At 38.1% G+C, this 21,499-nt stretch overlaps 1 protein-coding gene across 3 annotated transcripts in view; it reads right to left on the reverse strand.

The window, feature by feature from the left end:
• The window catches only part of slc25a21.L (solute carrier family 25 (mitochondrial oxoadipate carrier), member 21 L homeolog), a 198,318-nt gene that overhangs the window by 22,518 nt on the left and 154,301 nt on the right, over positions 1–21,499 (reverse strand). For 2 of the 3 annotated variants that reach the window (XM_018229294.2, NM_001097058.1), the window contains 3 exon segments: positions 18,161–18,220; positions 17,433–17,540; positions 11,645–11,809 (listed from right to left, as the gene is read on the reverse strand). In XM_018229294.2, the coding sequence (XP_018084783.1) occupies positions 11,645–11,809; positions 17,433–17,540; positions 18,161–18,220 (333 nt within the window). 3 annotated transcript variants of the gene reach the window in all.

Consider the following 21,499-nt stretch of genomic DNA (forward strand, 5'->3'; position numbering starts at 1 on the left):
CCTATACAAAAGCTAGCATTGTGGCATTTTGGTGTATGCTTAAAAATGTATGTTATTTCTCTCTTGCGCTGGCTCGGCTGCAAAACAGACAGTTCCCTGTGAATCAGAAGAAATTTAGAAAATATTGCTATATTTTTTCAGGTGAGAAGCCATCATACTCACAGATTGATTGATTGCAAAGGCAAAGACCAAGTCAAGCAATGGAGCCCAGGATGGAAAAACAGCTGTATTTAAATGGGTCCCCACTGGCTTTTGCACATCCTTTCCCAGGCCTAAAGCTGCAATCTTGGGAAAACAGAGAATGAACCAAGAAAAACCCTGTATGTTACAACTTGTGGTGTGTCTACACTCTTGTAAACACTGTTTTGATTCCATGAGGTCCATATGGTCCTCACATTGCATCCACATACATAATGCGTTCATAATCACAAAGCCTTCTCAAGCAATAGCAATGTTCTGTCTGTGAATGAGTGCAAAGGTTATATGCACTGACTTTATTAAAGGGTTAGGAGGAAAGCTTTACCAATGAAATCTCTCGTAGCGCCGGGTGAAAATAATGGTGAAAATAAAGAGAGAAAAAGACAACAAGCAATATATGACTTGAGGATTTTTCCGCTTTGGAGATATTGCTGGTTAAATAGGTGGAAGAGGCCGGTGAGGAGGAACCTGTGGAATTCTGTAAGTATAAAATATGCATAAAGGAAAAAAAAAAATATAGCTGGATCCCTCACTGAAGAATGAAATAGCATTTCAAACTGAAGCTAAGGTCGTATTACATGAATAGGACTAGGACTTTTTGTTATCTGCTATAGCATGCATAGGAAGGGTATCTATTGCTAGCATATGGAAACATACCATCCTGCCACATATTAAATGAATTCAAGCAGAACTGTCTACTATAGACCAAAATAAATAAATGGCTGCTAGAATAGCTAATTCCATTCACAAGGCAAACAACGCCTGGCAAGCTGTGGTGGGACTAGTTTCTGAGACAACCCGCATGTGCAGTCAGCTCATGACCAAATGTGACTTAGATGTGTGTATTCACACTACATGACGGGATCTATCACAGTTTAACTCTTCCCTTTACTGCAAGAGGACTCCATCACATACACTGTCATTTATGCAATCTTTTATGATCACTGATATTTTTCTGACATTCTAGTTAAATGTTATCTGATCACTTTATTGATAGACATATAATGGAAAGTTCAGACATTTCTTAATCTACAAAACTGTAAAATCCTTATAAAAGGCATTTTCTGATGCCATAGTGTACGATTTATAACTTAAAGTGGCAGTCACACACCACATCACTATGGAAGCTATTGACAGAGCAGTGCCCTTAGTAGCTATGATACAAAAGTTTTTTGTTTTTCTTACAGTGTGTGGACAGTGTTAATGCTATACTAAGGATTCTGTGTTTGGAGCAGCACCCATAGCAAAGCTTATTTAGCCTGTACCATTTTCCACTTTCAACCTCCTGAATGAGTGCAAGTTAGGAAGCAACAGTTACTCGAATTGGAGCAAACTTTTACTAAACTACACCTACAACAGCTCCTGGATGCAAATGTAAGCGCACCAGGTGGTGCAAAATTGCACCTGTGTCTACCCTTTGCACATCTCCCCCTGGTTTTATATTTAGCAATCCGTTGACTACTGGTGACTACACATCTACATTTTTTTACACCTCTTGAACTAAATTTACCATTATTTTTGATCTTGCCAGGTTTTTGAGCATTGTGACAGTATTGTGACAAATATAGAATGTTTAATCCGTAAAGGGCAACGATCACATAAAATAATTCCCTCCACAGCAGCTGCAGGCTTATAAATACCCAACTCTGGATGAGAAAATAATAGTGTCAGTTAAAGAAAGTACTGTCCAACAGTGGCATGCATTGGGTTCCTTCTCCTGGTGTGGGTGGCAGTGTTAGGGTATCCCATCCCAGGCTCTGATCGCTCAGTGTGCCCTTTTGTGTGTCAGAGTTTGACCACCCACACTCGGAAGCAGAGTACTTGGCTTGGGGGGCATTTTTCAACTAAGACTATTGTTTCCCCCCATCCAGAGTGAGGGCTCTATCAGCCGGCAACTGCAGGTGGTGGAACTATTTTTATGCAATAGGAGTACTCTAAGTACAGTAGCACTAAATTAGTGCCTTGACACTTAAGGGGCAGATTTATTAAGGTTCAAAGTAAATTCAATTCGTTTTTTTTTTTTTCAAATCTCTCAAATTCAAATTGGGAATAATCCTAACTCGATTAGAATTTTATAAGTCAATGCGCAAGGTCCAGTGACCAATTTGAAGATGTTAATAGCCTTCCTGAGTTTAGTCGAATTCAATATGAGTTTTCGAGTCAGTAATATTCGTTTGAATTTTAGACATTCAAAGTTTTTCTTATATAACCTCCCAAACGAATTTCAAGTATATTCGAATTTATTACAGTAAAATAAAATTCACATGAATTCTAAATTCAATGGGCCTCTTAAATGTCCAGTTAGTGTAGATAAATGAAAGCAAAGCAAGTAGAGAAAGTGAAATATAGGTTCTGAAATGTGCGTTACTACCGGCTTTTACAAAAAAAACACAGAAAGGAAAGAAACAAATATTGATTCTGTGCTTATAAGGTATAGTTATTTTTCCTGTAACGTTTACTTATCCCAGGTTGGTGAAAACAAATGAGTGATTGACTCAGGCTGGATCCTGTATGGCCTCTATGGACAAGCGTGGGATGAATGTATATCTGAAGGCAGTTCGCATGCATTACAGTGAGTGGAAAAGAGCGAGGAAGAATGAAAAACGGTTAAAACAGAAGAAAACAATGTTAAGTAAGCAGGCGTGTTAGTTCTGCCTAATATATATATATATATATATATATATATATATATATATATATATATATATATATATATATTTGCATTGTGTTGAATCTAAAACACCTTTTTGATTTGTATGGTTAAATAAGTAGTAAGAAGATGGAGCAATCAATGTTTCAGTTATCTCCAAGGAAAGTGTAATGTACTGGATTTATTTAAATGGACATCAGTATTACTTACTAGATGCTTAGAATGAGTCCTTGCATCAGCATATGCACACTCAGATTCCATACAGATATTTAATCTAGACACAAAAAATGGTGAACTCTCATTCTTCTCCCATTTGTTTCCTCCCTGTACATTTCATATGCTTTACTGTTCTCAATAGTCATACTTTCTTTTTCTTTTTATTCTCTTTCTCCCCTTCTACCTTGGTTTCCATTTCATCTTTTTCAATTAACCTTTTACTTATTTACCTCTGTTCTAACTTCTGTCTTTGCCTCAATTAGACTTTGCCTTCCCCTTGCATTTTTCACCAACCATTGGCCTTTGCACATCCGATATAATCACCTAAACTACTTGTCCTCCTCTTTTAAAGTGCCTGCACTTAGCTTACCTTGCCAGTTCTAAAAACTGGGCCAAAAGCCAAGTGGGCCAATGAAACCTTGATCTTGGCTAGGAAACATGATACCAAGTGCAAAATAGAAAATATATGAATAAAAAAGAGGCAGTTGTTATGTGGGATTCATAGAAGTAACAAGGACAAAGTCCTGATGGATTATGTGCCAGGATGTTAGTTGAGAACAGGGCTGTTGGCACATCTATGCACACACAGGACCGGATTTATTAACATCTGAATTTTTACCATGAGTTTTCTGCAGCAAAAATAATGAATACAAATTTGCATTTATGAAACTCCAATGTTTGCGATTTATTAAGCGCAAAACACTTGATTATAAACATTTCCCATCTAAAACCTGGTGAGTTTGTGGGCGTTGTATTAGCAATATTCAAGCTATTTTTAATTTGAGTTTTCAAGACTTATTTGAGATTGGGCAGACTCATTAAAAATGATGGACAGAATAAACCCAACAGTATTGTTTTGTCTCCAATAAGGATTCATTATCTTATTTAGCATTTATTACTTACCTTATTTGGTAACAAGCACAAGGTACTGTTTCATTATTACAGAGAAAAAGAAAATAATTTTTAAAAAAAAGTGAATTATTTGATTAAAATGCAATCTGTGGGAGACGTGCTTCCCATAACTAGGAGCTTTTTTTTTTTAACATTCTTGATAAATATGCCTCTCAATGTATAACAGTTGATGCAGTGAACCTGTCAATGCAATCACTACCTATTCCCCTGCTCCCTGGATTCATGCATGTTGCAGGGTGAGAGTATCATACTGATCATACATGTAAGTAACATAAGCAGCACAAAAATAATCAGTTCTACTAATATAACCAACGCCATATCTTATACATTACCACTGATAAATGACGCCACCAGCTGTACAAGCGTTTGACTCAGGTGTTAGTTTACTGAAATAAGATGATTAATAGCCGAGAAACCTCAAGAAACCTCTTAAATAATACAGTTAGCTTTTTTTCAAGAGTTATAGAAAGCCAGTGCATGTACACTCATCTTGACATTTGATTACGCAACGTTTGGTTTGGCTCAGCCTCCTGTTGGCAGAGGTAGAAGAGTTACCTGTAAGCACTGCAGATGGTAGATGACACTCCCAGAAAGGAGGACGCTCAGTAAAGAATGGCTGACTGTAACCTCGTATTCACCCCAAGTACTGTAATGTTAATATTTATGCTGCTCCGTTCACCTAGTAACACAACAAGGGCAGTCTTTGTATTGAATTCTAAAACTAACATTTAGAACTAATAACGATACATCGTCACTATTAGTGTACTCATTTTGGCCCTCGAAGGAGCGTCCGAATTTTTTTTTTGTACCATCCTATTTTGAATTTACAGCTTTGTAATATAGTATAGTATTTATATCACTGATTGACTACCCAACAAGCTCAAATAAAAACAATGACCAAACATCACTGTTTGACCATATAATAGTACACTCGTTAGGAAATGCTTTTCATGTTGATCAACCTTCTTCCTGGAAAGTGTCTGTAGAAAACAATGGTTCAGACATGGGGTTTATGGCTGAGAGACCTTTGTGCGTTTATTGGCAACCTTACTAGTGGATTCGCGACAAAATTCACAATTTCACCATCTGCAAAGTTTTTGCGAAACGACCAGGAAAATTTGCTGATGCCATAAGAAAAAACACCCATTGACTATAATGCATTTAGAGCGAGAAAATTCGTCGCGCATAAAAGAATTTTGACATCTCATTATTCAAATAAATGTATTGATTGCACCTCCTCTTCTATTCATGCTTTTGGAGCTCATTCAGTTGACAAAAGATCAATTTATTTGATTGATATCTCCAGTCTCTGTGACGTTTCAGTGTGACATCCAATTATGACATGTCTATAAGGGCTGTGCACACAAATTAACTCAGGATACACTATTTTAGGAAAGTTTTAATATGGATCCAAGCCAACATTTGTAGTTACCTTTTCTCAGTATTATTTAAAATTCATTAAGTCATGAGGCTTTGCCTTCAGTTTAGCATTAGTGCAGGGCACTGCATCTGTACACAAATTAAGCATTTGTGATAATGAAACTCCCAGGCTGGAGCCTCGCTGGTGCCAACGGAAAATAAAGACGTTGACAATGCAGGATGGCCAGTCCTTGTTAGCTCAGGAAGGAAAATATTGTCCATAGGATTAAATGTTCTTTTAATGTTTCAGCTACAAACAGTTGTTTCACTTCCTCATCTACCTCTGTAAGGTGTTTAATAAAAGCTCTGCAAATGTTCAACTGACCTATTATACATGTCTGTATTTGGGTATCTTTATTAACAGTGCTGTAGTTTCTTAGCTGGCTAAACTGCACTTCAGCCCTTACCAGCAGATTTATTAAGGTTTGAGCTTAGCACAAAAAGTTTTTTACGTGATTTTTTTGGTCAAAACATTTTGGAGTTAAAATAAACTCTGATATTTCAAGATTTATTATACCCCAACCCCAGAAATAGCTGGAATCCGAAATACACCATCTAAAACCCAAGTTCCCAAAGTCTCTTGAACCATTTGAAGATGTTCATAGACTGCATGATGTTCGAGTTTTTTTCGGAGCGTATTGCTGAAAACTCGATCAGTTCGAGTTTTTTTTCACAGAAAACTCTATTAATTTGAGTTTTCGAACAGATTTGAACTCGCAGAATCTGTTTTTTTCCAGTTGAGTTTTTTCTTAAATAAGATACTATTCGAGGTATAAAAAAACTCTAACATTGGACCTTTGATAAATAAGCCCCTTAGTTTTGTTTCGGTACCACAAACACACATCTACAGAAAGCTGAAAATTGTATTATCCATGAAATAGTAATGAAATTAATCCCATGCCAAAATGTCTTAGTGGAGAGTACCTTAACAGGTGAATGTATTTACTTATCTGAAACCCCGGACCGGTGCTCCTATCAGCAGAAAACTGCACCCGGGGGTATTCCAGCGAGCACCACGGAGCACTTCACTTCCAGATTCTTCTTTCTTCAAATTTTCCGGGGCAGTAGCATGTGCAGTTGAACAAAATAGCAGACTTTTTAGTTAAAGTTTGGCTTTTCACTCTAATGCACATGCACAGCTGCACAAAGCAAGAAGAAGATGGAAGAGGATTACTCCGTGGTGCTCACTGGAATAATCCGGGCCGGTGCAGTTTTCTGCTGATAGGAGCACCTGCCCGGGGTTTCAGGTAAGTAAATACATTCACTTGGGGTGCCTAACATTTGGCACCCTCAAGTGCTAAACAACTTTCCTTCTCCTTTAAAGGGGAACTATCACGAAAATGAAAATTTAATATAAGCTTCAGCATACTGAAATAAGAAACTTTCTAAATACAATTAAAAATTCTGTGCCGATTCTGAAATAATCAAGTTTATCTTCACTATTCCTCTCTCAGCATCTGTTTCTCTTCATTCTGCTTCATTCAGGAGTTGGGTGTCAGACGAATGAACCAATATATCTTTAAGGGGGCTTCTTTTGCCTAGAAGATGTATTAGAGCTCACTCTATTAAAATCAACTGGAAATCCTGTCTCTCTACATGCAGAATTTGTGCAAAAGGCAGTTATTTTGTTAGATTTTGTTTGTACTGGAATCAGTAATTGGAGTGAGCTCTAATTCATCTGCTAGGAAAGAAAGTCCCCCTATAAGATATATTGGATCATTCATCTTACACCCAACTGCTGAATAAAGACAGAATGAAGAGAAAGGGATGTTGAGAGAGGGATAGTGAAGATAAACTTGATTATTTCAGAAGCAAAGCAGAATTTTAATTTTTAATTTTTGAATTTTTAATTCAGTATGAGGAAGCTCATATTAAATTTGTATTTTTGCGATAGTTCCCCTTTAACCAGTAATTATGGCTATGAGTTACCAGTCAAATAGTTTGACAGTTTTGATGAAAGACACTTTTGGCCATTGATGTGATTCTCTCAAAACAGTTTGTCAAAAGCCCGTTTTATGATCTGACACGTAGTTGCCAATATCAATAAGGTTAGTCCTTTGTGGACGACCCGCTTTAATTCTATCACCAGAGACAGTGTAAATGGCAAAATGAAGCCCTGACTTATCTACATGATGTGGACATTTGCTCATCTGGATGCAAAAAAGACACTGCAGGGAACCATTTGGGACTTCCTTGTGGCATTTAAACTCTCCCATATGGCCCATACAACGTATGTTCAAAGCTTCCCTACACTGACAGAATGTTACAGATAAAATACTGCATGGGTCTTTTTCCTGGAGAATTTAGTTAATGCCATTGTCATTTCCTGGTCTGCAGGCTGTTCTGGGTTCTGTGTCAAAGAAAAAAAAATACAATATCTTAAATCTATAGTTCTAAGAAGATGTCACACGTGGTGTAAAACAAACATTTTGGTCACATACTGTGTTCTTCTTTTTGGCCCTGAGGAAGGTCACAGTATGTTTCTGTTACTTTTATTTTTAAAATGTATATGGTTGAATTGATTTATTTGCGGTTTATCTACATTTAGCTAAGCTGCTGTTTTCCAAAGAATGCTCTTCTATTCTCTTTCTCTCTCTTTCATCCCCAAATTGTTTCCCCCTCCAGAGGTGTGAGCTAATAGATTCAGTACTCCATATTTTTTTTAACAAATGACCCCTGTGAGTGCTAGGCTGCCCACCCCAAGTGGGAACTCCTGGTGCAGACGGCCATAGTGCGTGACATCAGACACATGCATATTATTAGAGGAAACTGTGGCACAAATTCTCAGTGGCACAAATGTCCACCTGCACTGAAATCTTCCTCCTGGTTTGGGCAGCCTAGCTTTTTTTTTTTAATAAAACTATTGTTTCACCAACTGGAGTGTAAGCTATTGGGTAAAGAATATGGGGATGACAAATACTTTTTAAGGGTAATTCTGTTGTGTACTGCCCATCTAGATGCTGTTACTGAGTTGCTCACCGTGGTCTCTTCCATATGGGAAAGACCATAATATAGATCCACTATAAGGAAAGGCATATTTAATTGCTATTTTCAAGACATGCTGTTGAGCAATTACATATGTGTTTAGACTAAAGGTTTATGGTTTTGGCATATGTCCTCCCTTCTAGACCACGGGCTGACTGTTAATTATCGCTAAGAGAGAGGGAAGAATAGTGGATGACTCCACTAAATACACTAGTTCCTAATGGATTAAATAGGAATTGTGATTTATATGTATCTTTATGAGTACACTGTTTTATGTTTGTTTTCTCTCTGTATGCCTTACAGTGGATTATGGGTGTACTACAACTGGAGGTGTAAAAATGTCAGTGGTTATGCAAACCTGAAGACACTTCTTTAGATTAAATTTATGGCATGTTATCTGGAAACCCATTATCCTTAAAGCACCAAATTATGGGAAGGCCATCTTCCATAGATTCCATTTTATGCAAATAATTCTCATTTTTAAAAAGGATTTCCTTTTCTCTATAATAATCAAATAGTACTTTGTAGCTGATGGTTTCCCTTATTGCTTTTTATTAATCCATGTGACTATGAGTGGTGTAACATGACATTAATAACCAAGGCTTTAAAAAGAGCTAAGAGAACTGCCATTGTAATTTTGGGCTTGTTGCTGTAAAACATACAAGAGCCATGATTATTCTGTAAATTATATGCTTATAATCGGTGCTCAATTATGTCATTTGGGTCACGTGACTCACTGGAACTTGTGTATAATAACACATAATGAACCATCTGTTGTATAAACTGAAGATATTAGAAGTCCCTGCAGAGTTCCATGACATTGGTCTTCAGCCTCATACATTTAAATGGTCATGGAACTCCTTAGAGACAGATACATTTCTTATATTTTACAACAGGGCGTAAATTATTCCTTATATATTGCACTGCCATACTAAGCACCAAACTGTCCTGGTTGCCTACCGTCTTCCCATATGTTTACATCTGTAATCTGTCTTTGCTCTGGAGTATCCAGTTTGTTTCTCCTGTGCTCAGTGGCCTAACTATAGAGGAAGCAGAACCTTCTGTTCCAGGGGGGCCCAAACCATGGGGTCTTGTTTCCTCTAGTTACCTGAAACCCCCCTCCCCAGCCACTATCTTACCTTTGGCCAAGAAGCATGTTGCAAGCTGCTAAGTGCTAGGTGGTTAGTGGGTAGGCATAAGGCTGGAGCGGGCGGGGTGGAGCAGATGGGTGGGTGTGTTGGGAAGTGAAGTGCAGTGCGCTAGGCCCTCCGAACTATAGTTATGCCTCTGCCAGTTAAATATAGGCAAAGATGTCAACCAAATGGTGGTGATTTATGCCAACAGGATTAAACCACTCTTCTTCACATAAGTAGTATGAGACATGGGGCACTCAAAGTTCACTCAAAAGCTGAGGGAAATGAATGGCCCATTTTAAAAATACAACTTGTAAGAAATTGTAATATTTGCTAGGTACAGGTCACATTTTACAGGTTTTGCTAAGTACATTTCACATTTTCTTGGCAGAAGTAAAGGTAATTGGCATTTTGCCATTGAGTGATATTTTAGTATGTAGTCTACTACCTTGTGCTTTCTACTTCCTTCTGTAACTAGACAACAAATAATATAGCATGCATTACTTCCTCCTGTAACACGGCAGAAAATACAATCCAGCAGACCAGTCCTTGCCATGTTGCTCCAGATTCGATAAAAACTAATGTTTGTATCAAAAATTGCAAAAACTCTACTCCAGCATAAATATGGACATATAAAACATGAAAAGTAATAGTACAGTAATTATGTATAAATGTATAAACAGTAAAAATGTACAATCTAGGAGGAAAATCTATAATAATAATAATAGAAAAGACAGTCAAGTGAGCTCATGGTCCCACAGAAAACTTACAAATAGAAGTGGAATATTTGTTTCACCCTCCAAAATTTAGAATTTCAGCATTTTAGGACCAGTCAGTTACAACAGGGCAAACAGTGATTTTGCTTTATTTTCAGATGTTATTCTCATCAACTGGGCTATTTAAGATACAAGGGACCAGAGAATGAAATGCCTAATAACATATATAAAAAACTGACAAGGCAAGTAATATATGCCATGGTTGGTCACATGGTATAGATTCTGTCATTGGTATTGACAGGGACTCCTCCAGGTCCGGACTGAGAATTAAAATAGGCCCTGGCATTTCAGGTACACAGAGCCCCAATAAGCCGACACAGAGGCCCACCCAGCCCACTAAATACTGACTTTCTATGGCACCTTATAGCAGCCCCTCTGGCATTTGCCAGAACCCACAGATCGCCAGTCCGGGCCTGGACTCCTCCAATCAATGGGCCTACAGACTTGCTATCAGGATGCCAGCATATGATTACGTGTCCAATCTCCACCTAAATGTCACACAAGGAGATTTGTGTCTCCATTTATTTGACAAGACAAGACATTTTGAACAACACAAATGTTAATAGAAACCAGTTGTATAGTCTTCATTTCACTTTCATTTCACTTTCACAACCCTTTTTTTCTCCCTATATTATGTTTAGGTTCTTAGGTTGCTTGTAAAAACTGGAATTATTATTATTATTAATATTTTTTTCTTGCCAATAACATTGCAAGACTGCAGTTTCCCAAACCTTCCTGACCCAAAATGTTACAGGGATTGTAGAAGTGTAGGAAACCGACCACCCAGGTTCGGAACCTTTAGTAAAGGTTATAAGGGCATTATAAATGTAAGGTCACAACAATATTCCAGGGGTTAATAACCAATTTGAAGTACTAGTACTATGGTACAGACAGAGTACACTATATTGATTAATCGGGCATATCATCAATTTTTATAAATAGAAAGGATATATATATATATATATATATATATGTATATATATATATATATATATATATATATATATATATATATATATATATATATATAAAAAATTGTAGAAAGGACCAGCACTCCGTTTTCCAAAGAATTCAATGATTTATTTAAAACTCACAGTGTCTCCAATGTTTCGGCCCACTTTGGGGCCTTTGTCCCCCTGTGAGTTTTAAATAAATCATTGAATTCTTTGGAAAACGGAGTGCTGGTCCCTTCTACAATTTTATATACCTAATTTTGACCAAGCACCCGGCAAAACGAGATGTGAAGGAGTGCGGGTATCATCTGCGATTTCGTTATATATATATATATATATATATATATATATATATATAGATTAAAGTTTAAGCCATCTTTGGACACAGGTCAATACACTTACCTTATTTACTGGTACTGCATTTTTCACATTGAAATAGAACCCAAAGTAGACCATATTAAACACACCATGGCGTCCTAGTGTGGCACTCAGTCCTTTATTAATTCCTCGAAGGCCAATCCCTTGCGTTTTTATTATGTGTCGTGCTTGAGCAAAAGAGGATGGTTGCTGTAGAAGAGATTTGTGTTATTCACCCTTCTCCTCTTTAACATTAAAATATAAACCCAAAATCTTCTTAAAGTTAAGAAATATCACCCCTTTATTTGGTAAATGCTGACCAGGGGTTAAAAGGAAAAGGCGCACACAATTGCTTAGGATCCTACCACAACTAGCCATTGAATGTGCAAATTAGGGTTCAGATTAGGTCTGTTACTCAGGCAATCATTTTCCTGAGGCTTTGGTTGAGTCCAAATATTGTGGATGGGGTGCAGTATTTACCAGCAGCGGTGGTTATATATATTCGAGGTTTCCGTTTCACTAACTTTGATACTCTCCCACACAGGCATGGTAAGACAAAGCAAAACTCTTATCTACTGTATGTTGACATTAGTGGCATTATTGCATTTCAAGCTAAAGGGCTACTGACTCTTTAAAACAATGTACCTATGCATCCCATTTCATAGAAAGAACTATCATTTTTTTGTTGTTATTGGATTGATGACATTACAAACACACAAGCTACCCAGCAAAATTCTTTCCACAAACATTGCATCCTGAGATGACAGTTGCTTTTTTGGTATTAGCATACCCTTAAGGGTCTGTTCATCACCGACAAATCTCCTCTTCTTTGGGGCGACAATCTCCCTGAACTGCCTTCCCCCTGCCCTCCACTGGCTAAAATGAAAATCGCCTGCGGCAATGCACACGCAGCGTTTCATTTTCCGAAGTTGCCGAAGTTTCCTCGTGAGGAATCTGCTCGTGAGGCCAGACCCTAAAGAGCAATTGCCACTATCAAAAAACAAAATCACTGTAATGAATGTTAAAGGGGTTGTTCCCAGTATGCTCAGTACAGTGAAAAAGTCGACTTTTGACTTTTCACTCGCCCGTGCATGTGCCTGTCTTGACAAGAATGATGAAAAGACAGAAGAATTCAAAAAAGTTGGTGATGATAAGCTTCTACAGGATCACCAGCCCAGTGTATCAGGTAAGCAATTATAATCACCGGGGGTAACTACAGTTTTGGCACTCCCAGTGATTATACCTTTAGTTCTGCTTTAATCTATAGTGTTTATTATTTCTTCCTCGAAGTCAGGGCCGGCCTTAGGCCAATTGGACCAATTGGGCCCAATTGGGCCCCGCACCTCTGGGGGGCCCCGCACCACAGGGCAGCACAGATAATATTTCCCTCAGCACATGATGCTGCCTGACCTGCCCCCAACTTTGAGAGTCCAGCCCATCCCCAAATCCATAGGTCTAGCCTGCCCCCAACTCTCATAGGCCCAGCTTTCCTCCAACCTTGATAGGCCCTGCCTGCCCCCAATCTAACCAAGCCTGCTCCCAAGCTGAATCGGCCCAGCCCCAAACTAATTGGCCCAGTCCACTCTCCTATTTCCTCCCTCTCTCTCTTACCCTGTGTGCCCCTATTATGTTACCTTGTCTGCCCCTTTCCTTTCTATTTTGTGCCTGTATGCCCTTATTTTCCTAAATACTTGGTGTGTCAGTAGCCAGCAACACTTTGTCTAGGGGCCCCGCCAACATGGTCCCAATTGGGCCCCACATTTGATAGGACCAGCCCTGCTCGAAGTTGTTTATATATTTAACAATTTATTTGTGAGTTCTTCTACAACCAGGGCCACTGTTGTCATGAGATGAGCTGAAAAACTCACCTCGATGGGGCAGCAGCCTGCAAATTACTGGCGGGCCCCGGCGCAATCGCACCCCCGTTAGTTCCGCCACTGACGGGGTGGCAAAAAGCTGCTTCAGGTGATTTTTTTTTAAACTGGAAATTCGACTCGTCTAGTGCAGAAAGTGAAATTGTGCAGAAAAGGAAATCGCTGGGGGGCATCACAGGAGCCATCTCAGCCGACGAGGAGGGTAGAATTACCCCTGGCTACAACCAACACACATAGGCTCTAAATGCCTGATTCAGCATGAATCAGCATTGTGTAATGCACTACTGACTCACTGCATGGTTATGGTGCTTGTAGTGGGGAAAATATGTTAGATTTAGAAACACTAGGAAACTAGTAAATCACTATATGTGAAAAAATAAAACCCACTAGAGACTGAGTGCTTGTTTGTACCAAAAACATTTCCCTTCAATTGGTTGTAGGTAGCCCTTCAAGGCCAGACATGGCATTTTTACGTTGCGTTTTTGAAAAAGTTCCGTCGGGCGTAAATACACCACTGAAATCACATGCAACCGTCGACATGCGTTTTTCAGAACATAGGTTTTTTTTCCCCAACATGCACTTCTCATTGTTCTGGTTCACCAGCAGCATTATTAGAAATTCTCCATGCTTATTCTGCGCCAGTAAAAAACAGCCATTGACTCCAATGCGTTTGATGCAAGAAAAAAATCTTCAGTAAAATTTCACAATTCCTTTTGTTTAGCCAGAAAAAAAGTGCGAAAAAACACCAAACCGCCAGTATGTATGTATTTATGTATGTATTAGAATTTTGCAGTTTTTTCAGGTGAAACAAACAGCATTATTAGAATTTCACCATGCATGTTTTTTTGCTGAAAAAAGCAGTATTTTGTGCTGGGAAAGACTCCTGTTGACTCAAGCAAAAATAAAAAAGAAGATGCCCGTTTACTCCAATACTTTTAGCGAAATTTTGCATTTGCAAACGTTCCTCAGCATTAAGCAACTTTTCAGTTGGTCTTCTTTTTGCTTTTTATATTATTAGTCTGTCTATTTCTAACCTTCACTCGATAAAACACTTTGGTTTCCAGGGGCACTGACTTCAGCAACCCAAAAACACCTAGACTGGAAGGGTTCATTTATTATTTATTATTTGTATTATTTATTGCTTATCATATGTTTCAGGTCATCTTTCAAACAGTTGCCTTGTTGCTAGGGTAATTAAGCCCTACAAACCAGACAGCAGTTTTAATTCCAAGCCTGAGGGTTGCTGAACAGAAATTAACTATTTCAATAACATCAAAAAAGATCAATAGCACATTTTCATAGAATTCTGATATATATATATATATATATATATAAACAAGGGAAAGTTGTGCTCACCACTATTTTTTAAAACCATTAGGCGGGGGTGCAATGAGGGTGTGACCACAAAATACATATAGTCAACTACAAGAGGTCCTCTGCACTCAACCCATTATCAATATATTTAAGACAGAGACATTTTTTGCATACTGCTACTGAAAAATGCCTTACCCTTTAAACAACACAGGGATTGTTTGTCCATATATTGCAATATATTTAAGCTGGCCAACTACGTCAAAGTCATCCCATATCTGGCCAGTCCTACACTTAATTTTCATCTGATTCATCAAGAATTCAATTGCTTAATTATACATTTTACAAAGGGACTAAGTTTTACCTACAACTTACTTGTTGCTTTCAAAGTAAAACTCCCAAACTTGGCTGCCCTTTTATTAGACACCAGTGGGATCACCTGACTATAGCTGGGAGGGGTGGGAGCTACAACATGGAGCTGGTCTTTGACGTAGTTGGCCAGCTTAAATATATTGCAATATATGGACAAACAATCCCTGTGTTGTTTAAAGAGTAAGGCATTTTTTAGTAGCAGTATGCACAAAATGTCTCTGTCTTAAATATATTGATAATGGGTTGAGTGCAGAGGACCTCTTGTAGTTGACTATATATATATATATATATATATATATATATAATATATATATATATATATATATATATATATATATATTGAAAAAGGATTGCGGCACTCACAGGGTTTTAGCGAAAAAACAAAAAATGTTTTATTATTAAGCCTATATATATATATATAGGTAAAAAGTTAATTTTAAAGTGAGTTGGTGTAAAAGATAATCTATGTTTTATAAAAGTATATATATATATTTTTTCCAGATAATACTATAATATCATTTCTTGTCATTTTCCTTGTGTTTTTTTTTATGAAAAAATGATATTATAGTATTATCTGGAAAAAAATATATATATATACTTTTATAAAACATAGATTTCCTGAATTTGCTGTAGAATGCACATCAGAAATGATCACAACCTTTTTTAGTCATTTGCCCTGGGACCGAAGCCTCAGAGAAAGTCCTTGGCTGATGTTCCATCATATGATACCATTTTGTTGCAGGAGCCTCTTGGATGCCAGTTGTCTTGTTCAATAAATAATATTTAAAGGGGTAGTTCACCATACATTAATGTTTGCTATGACGTGGAGAGCAGTCTTCTAAGACTAAAATTTGCAATTAGTTTTATTTAATGCAAGGATATTGGAGAATAAACCTCAGCAATGGTAGGGAATGCAGAATGGCAAACATATTATTTCCACAGAGCAGAAATTCTCCCTACTGTAGTTTCCATTTTGTGACCAGACAAGGATCTGGTAATGTACATCTGAGTACAGCTCTAAAACCACCACAAACAGAATATTCCATGTTACCAGACTTGGATAGATTTTGTAAATTTGTATTGTATTATGGAATAAACATTGCCATTGTCACTAGCAAAGTTTGCATATAGCAGCTGGCCTAGGACTTCTTGGGAAGATGTGCGTCAGCTAAGAAAGCCTGGTGCACCAGCACATACAGCAGCCTACTGAAGTCACAAACATGGCACTGAAGGTGGCATGACTCATGCATTCAACTCACAAATAAGAAAAAATAAACATATGCTTTAGGCAAGTTTGAGAAGGATGTATTTGTAACAGTGACAATCTAGTTGCCTGCAATGTCCCATTCACATACACTGATTTATTTTAGATGTGACAGTTCATAGTGTCTTGGTAGCCAAGGTCTGCCCAATTGCAATGAATGCCAATGACCTGAAAGGAAGGCATATACTTAAACGGGTGGTTCAACTTTTAGTATGTTATCGAATGTCTCATTCTAAGCAACTTTTTCAATTAGTCTTCATTTTCTCTATTTTATAGTTTCTGAATTATTTGCCTTCTTCTTTCCAGCTTTCAAATGTGGGTCACTGGCCCCATCACACATGTATTGTATTATTACTCATCTTTCTATCCAGATCCTCTCCTATTCATATTCCAGTCTCTTATTCAAATCAATGAATGGTTGCTAGGGTAATGTGGACCATAGCAATCAGACTGCTGAAATTGCAAACTGGAGAGCTGCTGAATAAAAAGCTAAATAATTTAAAAACCACAAACAATAAAAAATGAAGACAAATTGTCTCAGAATATCACTCTCTACATCAGGGGTCCGCAACCTTTTTTACCTGTGAGCCACATTCAAATGTAAAAAGAGTTGGGGAGCAACACAAGCATGAAAAAGTCCCTTGGGGTGCCAAATAAGGGCTGTGATTGGATATTTGGTAGCCCCTATGTGGACTGGCAGCCTACAGGAGGCTTTACGTGGCACTATAACGTTTTTATGCAATTAAAACTTGCTTTCAAGCTCAGAATTCAAAAATAAGCACCTGCTTTGAGGACACTGAGAGCAACATCCAAGGGGTTGGAGAGCAACATGTTGCTGCTCTACATCATACTAAAAGTAACTCAAAGATGGACAACCCCCTTTAAGTATTTCTAGTCGAGCAAAATATTTGTAACATGGATTGTGGATCCAAGGAAGCATTTGGCTATGCGTGTACAGACTACATTCTGTGTGTGTGTTGTGGGCATTGGGGCCTTAATTTATTAGTATTACCTGGGCATAAGCATTACGGTTAGCTTGAAGTCCGACCTTGACTACCTCAAATGGATTGACCACAATGGCTTCGGTAAGTCCTGATCCTAAACCAGCAATTGCAAACACCTAGGAATAAACATACAACATGTGAAGAGCACAGAACAAAAAATATTTGCCATTGGCTGACAGGAACTCATGTTTGCAAGACGTTCTCTGCGCTGCCCAACAGTACATAAACACTGGATTCTTGGGAATAACATACTAAGAATTTAGGTCACTTTCTTGTGATTGGTATATTTTTCCAGGCATATAATATCACGCATTAGGAAACATCCTGGGAATCTAAAGCTAAACCCACGTGTATGGTTGTGTCATATTCAAAAAATAAACATTTAAGGTAAGACAAATCGATGATCACAATTCATTATCTATGTAAAAAGGGTAAGAGACAATAAATAGGTGCAATTGTGTCAGATTAATTTTAGTAGCTCATTTCTGGATAATAAACACACAAATGGCAGATAAATGGCAGATAAATGGCCAAAGGTTTCACGTTTGGGAGGTGCAATCACCAATGCCAAATTACATAGTGGGACAATTCTGCTGACGGAATGTGCCTTGTCCTTTAATTTGAGAAATTCATATTTCAACATATTTTCCTGCTGTAAAAGGCTAAAGATTTTCCTGATGTTTATTGCCCCTTTTAATGAAATAAACAAAATAACATGTGGACGATTACGACTTACCCATGCAGGTGGCAGAGACAGTGGAACCAAAAGCTTCTTATACTGCTCAAATGTGAAGAACTGAAAATGAAGGGTTAAATCATGAGAAAGTTAACAAGGAATATTAAATATGGAAATGGTGGCGAACTGTAGCAGCAGTGATATAATTGGCAATAAAGCCAACAATCCTGGAACTGCCACTTATAATGTGATGGAATGTGTACTTTAAATTGACAATAGAAAGTGATAACATAATGGTCGAATGGGCTTGTTCTAAGAAAGGAACCAGGTCGACCCATATGGAAAATAATAATACACGTATGGGATCTGTTATCCGGAAACCTGTTATGCAGAAAGCTCAAAATTACGGAAAGGCCGTCTCCCATAGACTCCATTTTATACAAATAATTCAAATTTTTAAAAATGATTTCCTTTTCTCTCTCTGTAATAATAAAACAGTACCTTGTACTTGATCCTAACTGAGCTATAATTAATCCTTACTGGAGGCAACACCAGTCTATTGGGGTTATTTAATGTTTATATGATTTTCTAGTAGACCTAAGGCATGAAGATCCCAATTATAGAAAGATCCCTTATTCGGAAAACCCCATGTCCCAAACATTCTGGATAACAGGTCCCATAATTGTACCTTAATATAAGTGAATAGAGCAGGGGTGTCCAAACTTTAAAAAAAATGTTATCTTATTCAGAAGTAATAAATGTTAAAATAAGGCCTCCCCTTTAAACTATATTATTTGTCCATATCTGCAATATACTCAAGCTGACAAACTGTGTCAAAGTGATCCCTTGTCTGGCCAGTCCTACACATCCGATTCATAAAGAATCAGTGGCGTAACTACTGGGGGTGCCCAGTAGGCCCTCACCCCCTTGGGGCCTGCTGAAGAAGTAAAAATGGTTTTTTTTTTGTACACAACAACTGGGGAGCTTGAGGACAGGGGGGCAGCGTGGGGCCCAGATGCACATCCTGTACCTGGGCCAGGGCTACAGCAGTTACGCTACTGTGAAGAAATCTAGTATTTCTTTGAATGACAGGGTCAAATGCCCAATGTATTGTTTAGTAATGGGAGCAATTCTCCATTCTATATGTAAATTACCCATTACCCATCCTCTCAGGCTGCAAAAGGAGCTTGAAGCATTCTCCAGTGGCTAAATAATACAACTCTAACCACTATCTCAGTTTCTTGGGTCTATTTCCCATGTAGGAGTATACCTGCAGATCAGCATAATTCTAAGTTCACCTATAAACCTTTTTTTGTGCTAATAGCTTTTTATTTCTCCATATAGGTCTGTGAGGAGGAATAAACAGTAAAATCCAAAGATGCATTTGGAAGCTTCTAAAATTTAAAAGAATTGCAGCAATTTAAATTACCTCTTTTGCCAACAGACCTTTGGTATCCAAACACAGTAGTAGGGTACAGGTGCTGAAGGTAGAGTATGTGCTACTTGCTGGCAGTGACACGTCACTCTCAGACGCAGCCATATGTCTTTAGGGCTAAAGGTGAATAGTCACACTGATGTATTACTATTGAAGATTGTACTACTGGCCCTTACGTAGTGACGCGCCGCGATCACACCATACTCCTTTACTGTATTACTGGCACGTCAGTGTGTCTATTCACCTTCAGGCCTAAAGAGGTATGAATGCCAACCGGTAGCACAATCAATGTAGCATATTCTGGTATTTTTTTGGAATTTACTGCGGGCCAATTAAAAATGGATCGCAGGCTGCAGTTTGAACACCCCTGTAATAGAGTAATAGTCCTCTGTACCTAATGAAAGGTAGCAAAAGGGTCGTGGCTCAGCTGTCTAGGGTGGCTTATCCAAAGAGGAAAATCAATTAAATTCTCCACAGCAGACAACTCCCTAGTAGTGATGGGCGAATCTGACTCATTTCGATTCAAAATGCATCTATGGGCGACAAAATGTTTTTGACGCGCAACATATTTTTGACATGCGACAAATTTTGGCCGTCATTATCGAGGAGAAACTCGGCGAACAAATTAGCACATCACTACTCCGTAGGGTTTCTGCGAGATTACAAAAACCATGCCAGTTTTTAGCTGTTCGCCAGTGGTACAGTTTTCAGGGAAATGTGAAGGCAGAATGGGTCTGAACATTTTTTTAACTAAAGGAAAAAAGTGTTGATTGCTGATGGTTTTGAAATCAATATATGAAAAACGGCAGCATGTAAAGTGTATGCAATTTAATAATTAATGTTAGTTACAATAGGTAAAAAATGCAACAGAGAAAGCTTGACTGAGCCTTCAGTTCCTTCGGTGGGAGTATGCAATGTGGAAAACAAAGTACAGAGTATTAAAACTGCCTAATTTCGATCTAGTGATTCTCAGAAGTACTGTATGTTTAATGGTCTTTTAAAAACACACACATATGCAAATATTAGAGCTACAGAGGAATTCTCCAGTGAGTACTTCAAAAACAGCCTTCATCTAAAGCTTCCTTTAGCCGAGAGTGAACACTTAGAGCTTGTTTGGCTGTTCTGTAATTCCGTGTGATGAGTGATTTGTGGTCACGTGTATATGCAAGTGCTGAGATACTCATACAAGAGAAATTCTAGAGACACCAGAATGTAAACATTATGCACGTAATAATCATACTTCTGCGGTTTTGCCAGCATGGGAAACATTTCAGAGGTCATGTTGACACTTGAAACATACTTGGGTTTGCTTTGTGCCCCTCAAACTCAAATCCACCTCAATGCAATGAGGACACCAAACAGGATATGTCTCATAGGACATTTTTCATATACTGGTTTCCAGTATCCTATGAAGCATCCTGCTTGTAGCTGCCAAACACACCCAGACAAAAGGAAATACAATTTCAGAAAATGTTCATGTAAAAAAAGTTGTTTTAGGAAGAACTGGCCATACTTATGTAGATATACTGATTTGACAAAGTCATCAAAAAAGTTGGTATTGTCCAGTATGGCCAACAAAGACATTGGCCAAATTGTACTGATATGACTGTATGCAAACTGAGCCTGATCATGTGGAGGACCATGAATTTCTGTTGAGAGAAGGACTCTTTCCATGACTCTATGTGCTTTTTTTCCTCATTAGGATTTTCCAATCGTTGTATTGCTATTGGGTAGGCAATTTTTTGGCTTCATGAATGGGCCAATAGGCTGCTAACTTGGTTAAAGAACTAAACCCTAAAAATGCCATGTTTTATATACTGAACTTATTGCACCAGCCGAAAGCATCAGCTTGTCAATAGCAGCAATAATCCAGGACTTATATATTTGTCACAGGGGGTCACTATCTTGGAAAGTGTCTGCTACACTCACATGCTCAGTGGACTCTGAGCAACTGTTGAGAAGCT

Source organism: Xenopus laevis, chromosome 8L (assembly GCF_017654675.1).
Source record: "Xenopus laevis strain J_2021 chromosome 8L, Xenopus_laevis_v10.1, whole genome shotgun sequence".
Lineage (NCBI taxonomy): Eukaryota > Metazoa > Chordata > Amphibia > Anura > Pipidae > Xenopus > Xenopus laevis.